This window comes from Manihot esculenta, chromosome 6, assembly GCF_001659605.2.
Source record: "Manihot esculenta cultivar AM560-2 chromosome 6, M.esculenta_v8, whole genome shotgun sequence".
NCBI classification, from domain to species: Eukaryota; Viridiplantae; Streptophyta; class Magnoliopsida; order Malpighiales; family Euphorbiaceae; genus Manihot; species Manihot esculenta.
The window spans coordinates 20,692,657-20,708,761 of record NC_035166.2 but is presented as its reverse complement, the minus strand read 5'-3'; the positions used below and the strand labels follow the sequence as shown (position 1 = coordinate 20,708,761).

The window sequence follows — 16,105 nt, the reverse complement described above, 5'->3', positions numbered from 1 at the left end:
CATCTGAGTGATCAATGCACCTGTACCAGACAACTCTAACTGCAACCCCTCATTAAGGAGCTTATAGAATTCTCTCACCACCGGTCTTCTCTCTACTGCAATATGGGATAAACTGCCAAATGATTTTCAGCTTAGGGCATCTGCCACAATATTTGCCTTACCCGAATGGTATTGAATCGTACAATCATAGTCACTAAGCAGTTCTACCCATCTCCTCTGCCTCAAATTCAACTCTCTCTTACTCAAGATGTACTGCAAGCTTTTATGATCTGTGAAGATCTCACATTTAACCCCATAAAGGTAATGCCTCCACATCTTGAGTGCGAAGATCACAGCTGCCATCTTTAGGTCATGTGTAGGATAATTCATCTCATGCTTCTTCAACTGCCTAGAAGCATAAGCAATTACCCTCTCATTCTGCATCAACACACAACCCAGTCCCACTCTGGACGCATCACAATACACCGTGAAGTCTGCATTGCTGACAGGCAGAGCTAACACCGGTGCTGAAGTCAACCTTTTCTTGAGCTCTTCAAAACTTTCTTCACATTGGTCAGACCACACAAAAGTCTGATTCTTCTTGGTTAGTCTGGTCATAGGAGCAGCAATCTTAGAGAAGTCCTGAACGAACCTCCTGTAATAGCCTGCCAAACCCAGAAAACTCTTAACCTCTGACACTGTCGTGGGTCTCGGCCAGTTGGCTACAGCTTCTATCTACTTGGGGTCTACTTCAATGCTTTGGTCTGATACAACATGCCCCAAGAAAGAAATACTCCTTAACCAGAACTCACACTTGGAGAACTTGGCATACAAGCCATGCTCCCTCAAGGTCTGCAACACTAGCCTCAGATGATGGGCATGCTCCTCTGCATTCCTGGAATACACTAACATATCATCAATGAAGACAATAACAAAGTGATCCAGATACTGACTGAAAACTCTGTTCATGAGGTCCATGAATGCTGCAGGGGCATTAGTTAACCCGAACGACATCACTAGGAACTCATAATGCCCATATCTGGTCCTGAAAGCTGTCTTTGGCACATCCTCTTCCCTGATTCTCAACTGATGATACCCAGATCTAAGATCTATTTTAGAGAAACAACCTGCTCCTGCTAGTTGGTCAAATAGATCGTCGATCCTGGGTAGAGGATACCTGTTCTTGGTAGTGACCTTGTTCAACTGCCTGTAGTCGATACAAAGTCTTAAGGATCCATCCTTCTTCCTTACAAACAGAACTGGAGCGCCCCAAGGTGAGGTACTCGGTTGGATGAAACCCTTATCTACCAACTCTTGCAATTGCTCTTTTAACTCTTGCAACTCTACTGGTGCCATCCTGTAGGGAGGGATAGAGATCGGTCTGGTTCCAGGCATGACTTTTAGTTCAAACTCTATCTTCCTTACAGGTGGTAGTCCTGGAAGCTCGTCTGGGAAAACATCTGGAAATTCCCTGACTACGGGCACTAAGGCGGGCTCACTAACCTGACTGTCAAACTCTCTCACATGAGCTAAAAACCCCTGACAACCCCTCCTAAGCAACTTACGAGTCTGCAGGGCTGATATTAAACCTCTAGGCATACCCCTCATGTCTCCTCTGAAGACAAACACTGATCCATCCTGATCTCTGAACCTGACTACCTTGTCTCTACAGTCCAAGGTAGCATCATGAGCGGATAGCCAATCCATTCCTAGAATGACATCAAAATCCGTCAAATCTAGAACCACAAGGTCGGCTGGAAGGCATCGTCCCTCAATGAACACAGGACTAAACCGACAGACTGACTCTGCTACTGATGGATCACACTTGGGCCCACTGACCCAAAGGGGACACTCTAACCCAGAAGCCATCAAACCCACTCTCTCTACGGCTTTCGGTGCAAGAAAGGAATGAGAAGCACCAGGGTCCAATAAAGCATACACATCAGAACACCCAATGATAAGATTACCTGACACCACGGTGTTTGATGCGTTAGCCTCTTGCTGTGTCAAAGTGAAGATCCAAGCTGGAGCTGATGGACCTTCCCCTCGAAAACCTGCTGAAGAAAAGGCTGCTCCTCTCCCTCTGCCTCTGCTACTGCCCTGAGTCATGGCTAGAGTTGCTGCTGAGCCATACTGCCTGGAGCTGTCTACTGGAACGATGCCGTAAAAGGCGCCATCGGACACTCCCGAGCCATGTGTCCCTCCTGCCCACACCTGAAGCAGGCTGTAGTCCCAAATCGACACACTCCCTTGTGCGGCTTACCGCACCTCACACACTCTGCACCACCTGAACCTGAGCTCAAGCCACTCCCTAAACCCAGACCTGACTTCAACTTGTTCCAGAACTTGTTCTTCTTGACTTTTGTCTTACCCCATCTCTTACTGACTGAAGCTACTGCTGCACTCTGAGAAGAGGGATCTAGCTTTCCCCCACCTGGGGTCTTGAAACCTGAAGACTGTGCCCCTGACTGCTTCACTGTCCCCTGAATAATGGCACTAGCCTCCATTTTTCTAGCTGCATCCACTATGACGTGGAAGCTTTCCCTCTCTGCTGCTAGGATCAGGGAGGAATACCTAGGATGAAGCCTCATGGTATACCTCTTTGCTTTCTTCTGATCGGAATCATAAGCCTGACCCGCATATTGCAACAACTCCAAGAACTTATCAGTGTATTCATCTACACTCATATCCTCAGACTGCCTCAACTGCTCAAACTCTCACCTCTAGTAGACGCTGGAATACCTCTGAACCAGCTAACACTGAGGGCCTCCTTGGTTCCTCGGGTCCGAACCTACACAGGTGGACTCAAATGAGGTTCCGACATACTCTAACATAACTCTAAACATTTCCCCAAAAACCCCCCCTAAAACCTCTCAAACATGCATGGAAAAACAAGCAAAGGAAGGCTGGACAGGGGTCTTTCGGCGGCACCTTTGGCGGCCGAACCCCTCTCCAGATCCGAAACTCATGCACTTTCGGCAGCACCTTCGGCGGCCGAAAGTCCCTTCCAGATCCGAAAGTCCAAACTTTCGGGGGCGAGGTTCGGGGGCTGAAAGACCTTCCAGAGCCGAAAGTCACCCACCTTCGGCGGCATGTTCGGCGGCCGAAACTCCCTCCAGAGCCGAAAGTCCAAACCTTCGGGGGCGAGTTTAGGCGGCCAAAACAGCCTCCAGAAGGGGTTTGGCGGCCGAACCTGAGTTCTCTAAGAAGGCAGAACTCGAGTCAAACATGCATATTCAGCCTCCAAAACCTTATCACACACTCTCAGCATGCAACCAACCTCTCTTAACCATGCATATACCCTTATCCATGCATATAGGAGCTTAAAAACTAGTTCAAACTCCTCAAACACCATCAAAGCATCTCGTATAGCATATGATCAACACATACTCCAACTTTTAGATCCACTCTAAACATGTCATAAAACTCTCTTAAACCCTTTCAAACATGCTTAAAACATAAGGGGAGGTGAGGATCCATGCTTACCTCTTGAAGATCGAGAGGATTGATGGTCCTAACTCAGAGATGTAGAGGAAAACGATCCAAAATCTCCAAGTCTTTCAACTTTGCCTTCTTTTGCTCAAAACTTCAAAAACCAAGTTAAAAACGCATTAAAGCTTGCATGATTTGGAAGAACAAGATGAAAACAACCAAAGGAGGACAAAAACCTACCTTTGCACGAAAAGAGAGTAAAAACACACTCCATTTCCGGTCAAAGGGACTTTTATAGGTGGCCAACCGACTCCCCTTCGGCAGCCAAAGCTGCATGCAAACTTCCACCACCTTCGGCAGCCGAAGTGGGGATTCGGGGGCAGCAAAAGCATGCAACTTTCGACGGCTGAACTTCACTTTCGGCGGCCGAACCTGGCAATGGCCTCCTTGGTCTTTTCATTTTCAAAACTCAATTTTCTTAATCAAAGCCATAAAATCATGTAAAAACACATTTTGAGGAAGGCTCCGACTTCCCTGAATCCCAGATTCCAACGGAGATTCCGCCGAAAAGTAGGAATTCCAATGCCGGGGTCTAGCCGGGTATTACAAGAAACATCTCCACTATACAGAAATCATAAGTGACGATCGAAATATCTCTGAAACTCTTAATAGGGACAACAACGTCTTCTTCTTCATCGATAGTCAATTGACACAGATCGTCTTCCATGCAGAAAGGGAAAGAAAAAGTTAGGTTTAAGAAAGATCCACGGAGAAAGGGAAAGAAGAAGTTAGATATAAGGAAAAGAAAAAGGGGAGACTATCGAGTCACAAAGGGATCACAGAGAAAACTTCAACTTTTATTTAAATTTTTTCTTATATTAATTATATGTTAATAAACCATGTGGACATAATTATAATATTATATTTATAGAATGGATGAAATAGTTAATTAAATTTAACATTCAAATTATATATTAAATTAAAGAATAACAATGACCCATTAATAACCCTTAATATTTTGCTCTAAAAATTTATAAATACAAAAAATATGGATTAAATCAACATCAAATAATAAATATAGAATATAAAAACTAAAATGCAACTTATATATATCTGAAGTATTTTTTTAATTTAATTGAATATTAACTATTAAAAATATAAATAATGATTTTTATCAAATTAATCGGTTCTTATTATTTTTTTTTAGATCATGCAAGAGAAGTTGCATTTCTAAAATTCTAGTGGGCTGAGTATAAAGGTATAGAATTAAGGCAAAGGCCAAAAAGAAAAATTAACTTTCTCATTTCTCTCTTTTTTTCCTCTCTCTTTCTCTCTCTATTTTAACTTCCAAAAAGGACTACAAAAATAATTGGTTCTCACTCAATATCTTAATTAAAATTATTCCAATATAACTTTTATAGTAAACATAGGTTATTTAGTTTAATAGTTAGTTATTGAAACCTTATGTAAAGGATCATTTAGTTTAAGAAACTAATTTAATTTAAATAACTTAAAATAAAAAAAAATACCTAAATGATTATTTTACAATTTTGGTTAAATAAAAACATCAATTAAATTAAAATTTTTAAAAAATAACAAATTTATATATTTTTTTATCAATCAAAATAAAAATAATCTATAATAATTATAAATATGAGTATTTTAACATCATCCTCTCATTTTATATATAATTAAATTAATATTTAATTATAAAATTTTTATTTTATTTTTTACACGTAATATATTAGAAATTTTTAATTCTCAATATATTAAAATATTACTTTTTATTGGTACATTAAAACATGTTAATTTTTATTAGTGTTATTATAAACATTTTAATACTTTTTATAAATTTTGGTTAAATAAAAAATGATTTTTTTTTATTTTTTACAAATTTTTTATATCTTTAGTAATTAGTATAGTGAAACCCACGTTTTTGTTGAAAACATTGGAGTTATAGTAAAAAATAACTATAAGAATTTAAATAAGAATATAAACTTTATATTAATTTTAAATAATAAAATTTATTAAATTTAATTTTTATTGTAACAATACTATGTCATACGTATTTTTGAAAATACAAATACTAGGATTTTCCCAGAATCAGAGGGTCGGAATGTCGGACATATGCATGTTCAACCTCAGAATTCTCGGACATGATCATCATTAAATACAGGCAGTTTTGTGTCGCTCAGTATAATGGCAGAAGCTTTACTGCTGTAGTGATGGAAGTCCAAGGTCTGTAAATAAATGACATAAATACAAAATGTTTCATTCGAGCACGACTATTATTTAAAATTAGGAATTTACGTAAATTTGATTTTAAATAAAATTTTTACTCATTTCATAAACAGTGACAGAGTTAAAGGGATCGAAGGGACATGGCTCTCCTGAAAAATCGTAAATTGTGTAAGAATATTTAAATAATTTTATATATAGTAAAAAAATATCATTAAATTTTTATATATTTAAAAAGTTTATTAATTATTTTTATTTTAAAATATTCTTTTAAAATATTTTATATTTAATAAAATAAAATTTTTTATTTTTTTATTAAATAAATCTTTATTCATTTTCAATACTATTTAGTTGATTTAATTTTAATTGTTTATTTTATTTTATTCTTCTTATTCTCTATTCTTTTTTATCTAAAAAATTTATTCTTCGTCTTTCAAATTTCAACTTCATAAATTTTTTTAAAATTACTCATTTATTGCATAGTTTAATTTTATACCCTATTTTTATTATTAAAAAATAATTATTTCACTTATTTATTAAACTATCTAAATTTAAAGAAATAAATTAAAATTATTTATTAAATTATCTAAATTTAGAAAAATAAAATTTTAATTTTTTATAAATAAAAGTATTTTATGAATTATGCTTTATTAATTAATGAGTTTCATAAATTATTTAAATTTAAAAAATAATTTAATTTAAAAAATATAAATTTAATGGATAATAGGTTAGATAATTTAAATTTAAAAATATTTAAATATAAATTAAGTATTATTTTTATAGATAATAAATTAGATTATTTAAATTAAAAAAATAAAATAAAAATATTGATTCTATAGCTAATGGGTTAGATAATTTAATTTTAAAAAATAAATTTTATAGTAAATATTACATTAAATTGGTATGTTACCTTAATAATATTTTTTTATGAATTTATATGTTATAATCATAATAAATTTTTTTTTCTATAATAAATATTATTAAAAGTTAATTTAATAATAAAATAAGAGATGAGCTATTTTTGACTTATATTGGATGATATATTTCTAAATATTAAAAATAAAGTTATTATTAATATATTTTAATCAATAAAAAATAGATAAATTGTAATTTAATTATAATATTTTATTATTTTTTATAAATTTTTTAAATATATATTTATTTTATATATTTTATTTTTATTGACCGTGCCATAATAAAATTTTTAAATCCGTCACTTTTCACAAATATAATTAAACATTGTTTTCTACTTAGTTATACTCCCACTGCAGTTTGTATAAATACAATGTCTCGGTGAATCTCTATGCTGTTGCTGTTCTGGGAGAAAAGAGTTTATTTTTTTAATTTATTTTTTATGAGCAAGACAAATTTTATTAATAATAATGAAGATAACGAAAATAAAACTTTAAATCTAATGTATACTACATACAACATACAAAAAAATATAATTAAGAAAGAAAAAAAGAAATCATCGTAGATACACAATGATATTTTAAAATTTAAAGAAAATAGAATTACAATGATTGAGTAAATTTGATCGGAGGGGAGGGGCTTCTCCCCTTTTATTTTTTTCTTTTATCTATTAGTGACGTTCAACGGCCTTGTTTATGTCATACGGATATGTACATACGGAAGCGTCAAACATCTGCTCCATACTGAACGGCCATTTAATTTTTTCTCAGTATGCGTATAAACAGATATGTTACGTGAGTGGACCGATTATCTCTTCTTTTGCTAGGTTTCATGTCCAAGTTGGGGGTGAGGAGACTGAGACCGAAAGAAAACCTGATTTCGAGATCGAATGATTTGGACAAACTTCATAAACCTCATATTAGAGCTGTCATCCTGAGCATGACCTCGTATCAAAATGTTGAAATCCAGCGATCATCACACAAAATGAAACAAAACCCAAAAAATTCTGAAAAGCAAGAATGATAGGATTGTGACTCCCAATAAACTTCCTGCAAGAGATCATTGTGAAATTAAAAAAGAAAGGCCGCTGAAGAAAAGAGAGCTTCTCTTTTATTTAAAGGATATATTGGACCACAAAGATGGACCCTAATTTCATATGTGGTTCCACCAGGTTACACACAGTGCGGCTGCGCAGTTGCAATGCCATAACGATAACTATCAAATTTTTAATGTTATACTTTCGAGGGTTAAATTCTGGTAGTCATATTTCAGCCTCCAAAGCTAATGGGGACACTTAACATCACGAAGCACCAACAATAAAATGACACAACAAGGCAGCCCTTTCTTCTTTTAATCATACTATATGGCCCTTTCATAAAGCAAATGTCATTAGTATAATAATTTTAGGATAGGTCCAAATCACCAACCAACAAAAACTCCTCATCATTGGCTTAGCTCTCAAAATTTCGCAATCCTATGAACCTGTAATTATATTTGTTTTTTCAAATGAAGGAAGTTACCAAAGTTAAATTATAGCTTATGAAGTTAAAATGTGTCTTATCAAAATTAATTTTTCTTTAAATGGTACAAGTCCCATTTACAAGTTGGTGGTGGCGGTGGGCTCTGATGTACCACTTTATATATGCAAAAAGATTCCTTTTTTTTTTTAAATTACTGTAGCAGTACTTTTCACTAAATTTCACCCTATCATGTGGGTATTTATAAAAATTCAATAGACCCTTCAATACCCATAATTCTTAAATATTTTAGGGCATTAATAATTAGACATAACGAATTTAGTCGCATACTTGCCCAAATTCGTACATCTAAAAATTATAAAATTTATTTATTATTTAACATAATCCAGCCAGTGGATTCAAAATACGGAATATCTTCTGCAAAAGAAATAAAGAAGCACCGAACAGAATTTGCAACACCAAAGCCACTACTTTATATATGTCACAACCACCACTGACCTCCTAGTTTGAGGGAAGCCTTGAAGATTGTTTGGTTGCCAAAATGGTTTCTTCTTCTCCTCCCACTTCCAAGGTAAGCATCTAAGAGATTGTGTTGTTTCTGAAAATTTCTTGATCATTAACTGTTCAGTGGTTACGTTGTATCTTTGAACTCTGCTAAAACAGGAAGAGCAGTCGTCCATTGAGAAATGGACGGAAGGCGATCCCGCTCGCCGAGCAAAATGGTGGTACTCAACTTTCCACACTGTCACAGCCATGATAGGTGCAGGTGTTCTCAGTCTGCCCTACGCTATGGCTTACTTAGGCTGGTATAGATACTATAACTCAAAATAAATCTCTCTAAAGAAACTGAAATTAACGATCGCCGGGAGACAACAACATACTCATCGTCTTTTGATTGATTTTCCTTTCTCAGGGGACCGGGGACAATGGTTTTAGCGTTATCATGGTGCATGACCTTGAACACGATGTGGCAAATGATACAGCTGCATGAATGCGTTCCAGGGACTCGATTTGATCGTTACATCGATCTTGGAAGGCATGCTTTTGGGCCAAAACTGGGGCCGTGGATTGTGCTGCCTCAGCAGTTGATTGTTCAAGTTGGGTGCGATATTGTGTACATGGTCACCGGAGGAAAATGTCTGAAGAAGTTCATGGAGATGGCCTGTGAAACTTGCACACCTATCAGGCAATCTTACTGGATTTTGATATTTGGTGGCATTCATTTCTTGCTTTCTCAGCTTCCTAATTTCAATTCTGTGGCCGGCGTTTCTTTAGCTGCAGCAGTCATGTCCCTCAGGTACTTAATCTTGAAGTAATGAATTGTATTCGAATAACACAATGAAATCGTGTTGTTTATGAAGATAATGATTAATTTTTTTGCTAGATTATTTATTTTATTATAATTGAATTAATTTTCTATTCACTAATAATATATTATTTTTAATTTTATTTTCTTAAATATATTTTATGAATAAAATATAATTATAAATATATTTTTGTTAATATTTTATTGATTAATTGTTCACCACATGAATGTTTTTTGTTTCAGTTATATTTGATTTTATCTAATCTTAATTCAGTTTAATTAATTATTATAGAAAAAATATAAAAAATATATTATAATTTTATTAATTTTTCATTTTAAAATTTATAATTCAATTTATATTAAAATAATATATATACGATCGGCTGATAAAAAATAGCGATAATTTTTAAATACCATCAAAAATGTTATTATAATAATCATATCATAATATATTAATTTAATATAAATTAAATAGCAGATTAAAATGAAAATAATAATATTTTATAATATTTTTTTATACTTTTTAAATTAACAATTATATTTTATTTATTAGATTAATATTTATTGATGAAGTCAAAAATTTATTATAATTTATTAACGATATAATACTATAGATATTATTTTGATATAAATTAAATTATAAATTTTAAAATGAAAATGAGTAAAATAATATATTTTTTTATATATTTTTATTATTATATTATTAATCTCTGTATACTTAATTTGTAAAATAAAGTTATTTTATTTATAAAAATAAATTAAATTTTACAAAAATTTCAAATTTTATTTTATAAATTGATATTTGTAAAATAATCATTTCAAAAAAAAATCCTTTATATTGCGTACCTAACAAAAAAGTAAAAAAGCACTAGAAGCTGCACCAACTACTTTAATATGGTAATTTCCCGAGAACAATAAAAAACAAATGGCATGAAAGAATGAAGTTTTTTTGTTTTTTTTTTGCTCTTAAGCATGGAATTGTAAATCATGTAGAAGCTTGACAACCATGAGGTTCAGTGGTGAATTTGATGAGCTTGTAAGCCACCCAACTAGAATTTGTTTGTGTCCTATCTGAAATTGAATTGTACTTGGGGAGAATAAAAAAAAAATCTTTGCAATTTTATTAATTTTTTATTTTAAAAGTTATAATATAATTTATGTTAAAATAATATTTCATAATATTATGTCGTTAATAAATAAAAATATTGAAAGAAAAATTATATTAAAAAATATTATTTTTATATAAATTAAATTATAAACTGTGAAATAAAAAATTAATAAGATTAAGTAATATTTTTTTCCATTTAAAAAAATTATTTTTTATACTTTTTCTTAAAAATATTTAAAAAATATTAATTAATAATTATATTTTAATTGTCCTATCAATATTTTTTTTAATTTAATACAAATTAAATTATAGACCTATAGTAAAAATATCGAGTACTATTTTGTAATTTTTTTTATAAATTATATACGTGTGAACGCTACATGTACGTGTATTTTGGATTGTGAGATGACATATTGATAATTACCATCAATATCTTCACATTCTTACTGAAATAAGTTTATGATTGCAGTTATTCAAGCATAGCCTGGCTGGGTTGCTTAGGCCATGGTCGGATTGATAACGTGAGCTACGCATACAAACACACAAGCACAGCTGACTACATGTTTCGTGTGTTTAATGCTCTGGGTCAAATTTCTTTTGCATTTGCTGGCCACGCTGTTGTCCTAGAAATCCAAGCTACAATTCCCTCAACACCTGAGAAGCCTTCTAAAATACCCATGTGGAAAGGTGCAATTGGTGCTTATTTCATCAATGCAATTTGCTATTTCCCAGTGGCCCTTGTAGGCTATTGGGCATTTGGACAAGATGTTGATGATAATGTGCTTATGGCACTCAAAAGACCTGGATGGCTCATCGCCTCTGCTAATTTGATGGTGGTGGTTCATGTCATTGGGAGCTACCAGGTTCAACTTTTTTCTTTTTAAGGTTTATTGGGTTTTGATTGAAATTTAAACTCTGAAAACAGTTCTAGTATTATCAAGTTAAAATTCATTGGTTAAGCAATCCGTTGGATGTAACAATAGAAAGATTTGCAGGTTTATGCTATGCCTGTTTTTGCAATGCTGGAGAACATGATGATTAAGAGATTGAACTTCCCACCAGGAATTGCACTTAGACTTGTAACTCGAACTGCTTATGTAGGTGAGGTTTTTTACTACCAATAGCACGAGTCTCTTTTTTGCTAACTAATATACTTTTTGAATTCGAGCCGTAGATAAGTTTTAGGAGAAAATGCTCTGCTAAATATCTCTTTGAAATCTTGCAGCATTTACTCTGTTCGCCGGAGTCACCTTCCCTTTCTTTGGAGATCTTCTTGGTTTCTTTGGGGGATTTGGTTTTGCTCCCACATCATATTTTGTAAGCATCCATCTCTCGTCTGCTGAACATTTAATTAATATTGTAATTACATTATGACAAGTTGCAGACTTGCAGTATTGAAGAAATTAATTCACAATCTACAATCTATATTGATGACCATTAATATTTGTCGCAGCTCCCTTGCATAATGTGGCTGATAATCAAGAAACCCAAGAGATACAGCACCAACTGGTTCATCAACTGGGTAATGAGACAAGAAAAATATAGTTCCTTCAACTAAAATTTAATTTACCCATGAAATTTTTTCTATTAACTGGACTTTTTTTTCTTCGACTCCAGGCTTCCATAATCATTGGAATGTTCATAATGGTAGCGTCTACAATTGGTGGATTCCGGAATATTGTGACTGATGCCTCTACATATAGGTTCTATACATAGATGATGACAAATGAGCTTAGTTTCAAGACACTAATGTTTCTTAATGATGCTTAGAATAAGCCTTTTATTGATTAAGCAAGTAATTGACATCCAAGTGTTTGATCTTTTTCCTCAACCAATCTGCAAAGCTCTTTATTCAGGCCTAGTTTTACTTTAATATGTCTGATGGGAAGCAAAATTAAAAAGATGATGGCATGCGTGAGATGGTTGAGACAAGACAGCATATTGCTCCACTTCAGTTTCATTGTATGGAAGTAACAGTTCCTTCAAACTGCAATCAAATTCATTGAAGAAACAAAAAATAGATGCTTTGGTGAAATGACCAAATGGAAAAAATGATACATTTTGAGAATCAGACTTGTATTCTCTAGAATTTGTATTCAAATATTGCAGGGGAAAAGTGTTGTCTTGGAGGCATCTTATGCTCTTATATCCAAGTTTTGGGAAATGAATCCTGGAGGATCAAATGTCACCAGCCCTTGGTCAACATCTGGTCGTAGTCTCAAATCTAAATCGATATTTAGCCTATGTTCCGATGGGTGGAAAATAGAGCAGAATAAATTTGAGAGGAAGGAAAATAACTTAAAGGAAAATAAAGAGGAAATGATATTTTTCTTTGGAAAAAAAGGAAAAACAAAGGGAAGATATAGTGTCACATTAGTCTCCGGTGGAACTCTGTCATAAATTTTTTTAAAAAATAATCTCTAAATTACTTTTAAATTAATATACAATGTTTTTATAGAAATGATTTAGAGATTATTTTAAAAAATAAAAGTTTAAAAAATTAATTTACAGATTAATTAGTGCTAACAATCAGACATAGTAATATGGTTTCTTTGTTACCAAAATAAAGAATTTTAATTAACCTTCGACAAAAAGAAAAAGAATTTTTAATTAATAAAGTAGAATTGGTAATATTTAAAATTTCAGAGTTTAATTAAGAAATTTATGAAAATAAAATGTAAAAATGAGAAAGTGCAAATTTTTTTGGTAGTTATTTCTTTATATTTTGAAAATATCATAAAATCATTTTCTTAAACTTAATTGGATTTGTAGTAAAAAAACTTAATTCAAATCGCAACATCTATATATTTTTTCTTTCTAAGAAAATATATTTAATACTAAAAAAGAAAAAAAATTAATAATAAAAGTTTACAAGAGACTCAAATAAAATCACCACCGCCAAGCGAAACTCGCCGTTTCAGGATATTTCTCTATGGGGGATTGAAAAACGACGTCTTTTTTGTGCCACCTTCTCTTCACTGCCACCACACAACCAGTACTCGACCACCATTTGGTTTTTCAACCACCATTTGTTATTGCCCTTAAAAATTTTAAAAAAAAAATACTAAATAAGTAATTAAAAGGGAAAAATTTTTTGTTTAATAGTATTTTGAGAGACGGAAAGAGGAGAAACAGAGCAGAGGGAGACATGGAGACTGCGATTTGTGGGAGAATAGCTCTCTCGCCTAATCATGTCCTTAGCCCTAAATCGGGTACTCTTTTCCCTTTAATTTTTCTTCACTTCAATTTGTTTGTGATTTCTTTCTCTTACTATAATTAATTTGCTTTCTCTCTATACTTTTGTGTGATTGATTTTCTTTTTTTCTGTCCCTTTTTTAATTCTTTAATAACTTTCTAATTTGCGATTATGATACAATTATGAATCAGCTGTAACAGCTACGCTAGATTTTCAGATTCGAAGCTATGATTGGTGTAATCTATTACTTATTTTGCTGAATTAAGGGTGTTGAACTTTTTGCAGTTCGTCTCTTTTCAATTAGTTATCTTGACATTTCCGATTCTCTTTCTTTATCTCTCATTCTTAAGCAGGTATTGTTGGGTATGTTTAAAAATCTTATTGTTTGTTGGCAGAGAAGCTTAATTTTGGTTTTCTAGTGGAAAGTAAAGTGATAACTGAATACTGTTGAAATTTCTCGTCTACTCTGTTGATATTGGCTTTATCTATTTAGGAGAATAGTTTGTATACATTTTAAGCTGAAAGTGGATAGATGTATGCTAATTTGTGGGTTTTCTTCTATATTAGTTGTGATATTATTTAACTTGTTTTGTATGGAAAATTAGTGGAATGGAATCTCTTATTTTTATTATCTGCTGAATAAAATTTTGATTCTTTTCTTTCAGCTTTATGCTTTAGATGTTATATCTGTTTGATGGTAAATTTGATTCGTTCTAGTTAGTAACTTTGCATGATATCTGCAGAGACTAGATTGAGAGTTGGGTGGGTAGTCAATCTCTAGAGATTCTAGTATACATATTCCTTGGTTTGATTTTTGTTTGTGTATATAATTTCTGACTTCTGACACAGGAGACAAGCATTCTCTTTCTAGAGGACCATGGATCAGTAGAGGGATTCTAATGGCTTTATCAGCTACAGGATTAGGTAAAGGAGGTGGGTTATTGGAGAGGCCAATCATAGAGAAAACCACTCCTGGCCGTGAATCTGAGTTTGACTTAAGGTATGAGCACAAGTTTTGTGACTTACCTTGGTGTTTAACATATGTTTTCAATTATTTGAATATCTATAAGGTGCTATTCTTTTGGAAATGGACTGCATTATTCTCATAAACCTACAGATTCTTTGGGACTTCTTTAAGGAGCTAGCATTTTATAATTTTAGGAGGTAACAGTAGTTGGTGTTGATGACTCAAAATGAGAGATGCAATTGCGTTATGAAAATTGAAAGTCAACATCAGAATGAAAAAAAAAATCAGGAGTTTGTTTTGCTTGTGATTTGTGCCTTTTGTCATCTAAAAAAAAAAAGCAAAGTCATACCGACATTTATCTTTTTCTTTTTCTCTCCACTGGAAATATTATATTCTTGAGTGAATTGATGTAGTTTAATGACCGGGCTCCTTCAACATAATAAGTTCCCCAGTGACTGTGCCGCATTATAACTGCAAGCTTAATTCAATCTTCAGCTTGAAATAACAGCAAGTGAACGTCCTTACCAACTTAACTCGCTCTCCCAGCATGATGTATTTCTCATTATGAAATCTAGTTTATTTTCTTTATTCATGGCATAAAATGAAATGTCAAATTAATTTGAAGTTTAATATTAATTGTTCTATATTCTTTTTCTTCAGGAAATCAAGGAAAACAGCTCCACCTTATCGGGTGATATTGCACAATGACAACTACAATAAAAGGGAATATGTTGTACAAGTACTGATGAAGGTTATCCCTGGAATGACCCTTGATAATGCAGTTAACATAATGCAAGAAGCACATTACAATGGCTTGTCAGTGGTGATTATTTGTGCTCAGGCTGATGCTGAAGACCATTGCATGCAGCTGAGGGGTAATGGGCTTTTGAGTTCGATAGAACCTGCGAGTGGTGGGTGCTGAAGGTGGACAACATATGCGAGTCTTTTCATGGTTCCTAGTAAAATTATCTTCATCAGAGTATTAGATAGTGTATATAAGTCAGCAATGTCAGTGTTTGTATGATCTCGTCATCCATGCGCAAATTCAAACAAACGTATAGTCGGTCATTTTTTAATAAAAGCGGCCGACTTCACAGCTATTTACGTAAATTTCAAGGTGATACTTAATTGTCTTTCCCCTTATTCTCAGGATTCCTTTCTGCAGCGTTTTATGATGATTTCCGCAGGTTTTCCTCTAAACCTTTTTCTAATATTTAACGTAAGTCATGCATAACGTGTGTTCGATGGCCTAGTATAACATATTTGTAATCTGTAGTGAATTGCCCGTTACAATAATTTTGGCAAAAATGGGTATACAGACGCATGTATTGTTTCATAATAAAAAGCTTTCGTGCAATAATTGTATTTAAAGCTCTTCCACGTTCTTAATTGAATAATTCATAAAAATTAAACAATTTGAAAAAAGAAAGTGTCGTGAAGCAAATGAACTGCCTCAAATTGAATAAGGGAGCAATAACAATAAATTTCA

The 16,105-nt window shown here is 33.0% G+C and overlaps 2 protein-coding genes across 2 annotated transcripts; both read left to right on the top strand.

Annotated features, from left to right (window-relative positions):
• The first annotated feature begins 8,442 nt into the window (after positions 1-8,442).
• On the top strand, positions 8,443-12,308 carry LOC110616660 (lysine histidine transporter-like 6). The gene is made up of 8 exons (XM_021759099.2): positions 8,443-8,610; positions 8,703-8,845; positions 8,953-9,336; positions 10,923-11,316; positions 11,449-11,554; positions 11,679-11,770; positions 11,907-11,975; positions 12,071-12,308. Exons 1-8 carry the CDS (start codon positions 8,581-8,583, stop codon positions 12,167-12,169), a joined length of 1,317 nt encoding a protein of 438 aa, XP_021614791.1. The 5' UTR covers positions 8,443-8,580; the 3' UTR covers positions 12,170-12,308.
• A 1,200-nt stretch (positions 12,309-13,508) lies between these two features.
• Positions 13,509-15,759, top strand: LOC110616581 (ATP-dependent Clp protease adapter protein CLPS1, chloroplastic). Its single transcript, XM_021759001.2, has 3 exons — positions 13,509-13,665; positions 14,499-14,649; positions 15,277-15,759. The coding sequence occupies exons 1-3, from the start codon at positions 13,602-13,604 to the stop codon at positions 15,536-15,538; spliced, it is 477 nt and encodes a 158-aa protein (XP_021614693.1). The 5' UTR covers positions 13,509-13,601; the 3' UTR covers positions 15,539-15,759.
• The last annotated feature ends 346 nt before the right edge of the window (positions 15,760-16,105 follow it).

Coding starts and splice junctions, on each gene's coding strand:
- LOC110616660 (XM_021759099.2), top strand. CDS start 8,581: ATGGTTTCTTCTTCTCCTCCCACTTCCAAG. Junction 9,337..10,922: donor GCAGCAGTCATGTCCCTCAG/GTACTTAATCTT, acceptor TTATGATTGCAG/TTATTCAAGCATAGCCTGGC. Junction 11,771..11,906: donor TTGCTCCCACATCATATTTT/GTAAGCATCCAT, acceptor TATTTGTCGCAG/CTCCCTTGCATAATGTGGCT.
- LOC110616581 (XM_021759001.2), top strand. CDS start 13,602: ATGGAGACTGCGATTTGTGGGAGAATAGCTCTCTCGCCTAATCATGTC. Junction 13,666..14,498: donor TGTCCTTAGCCCTAAATCGG/GTACTCTTTTCC, acceptor CTTCTGACACAG/GAGACAAGCATTCTCTTTCT. Junction 14,650..15,276: donor GAATCTGAGTTTGACTTAAG/GTATGAGCACAA, acceptor CTTTTTCTTCAG/GAAATCAAGGAAAACAGCTC.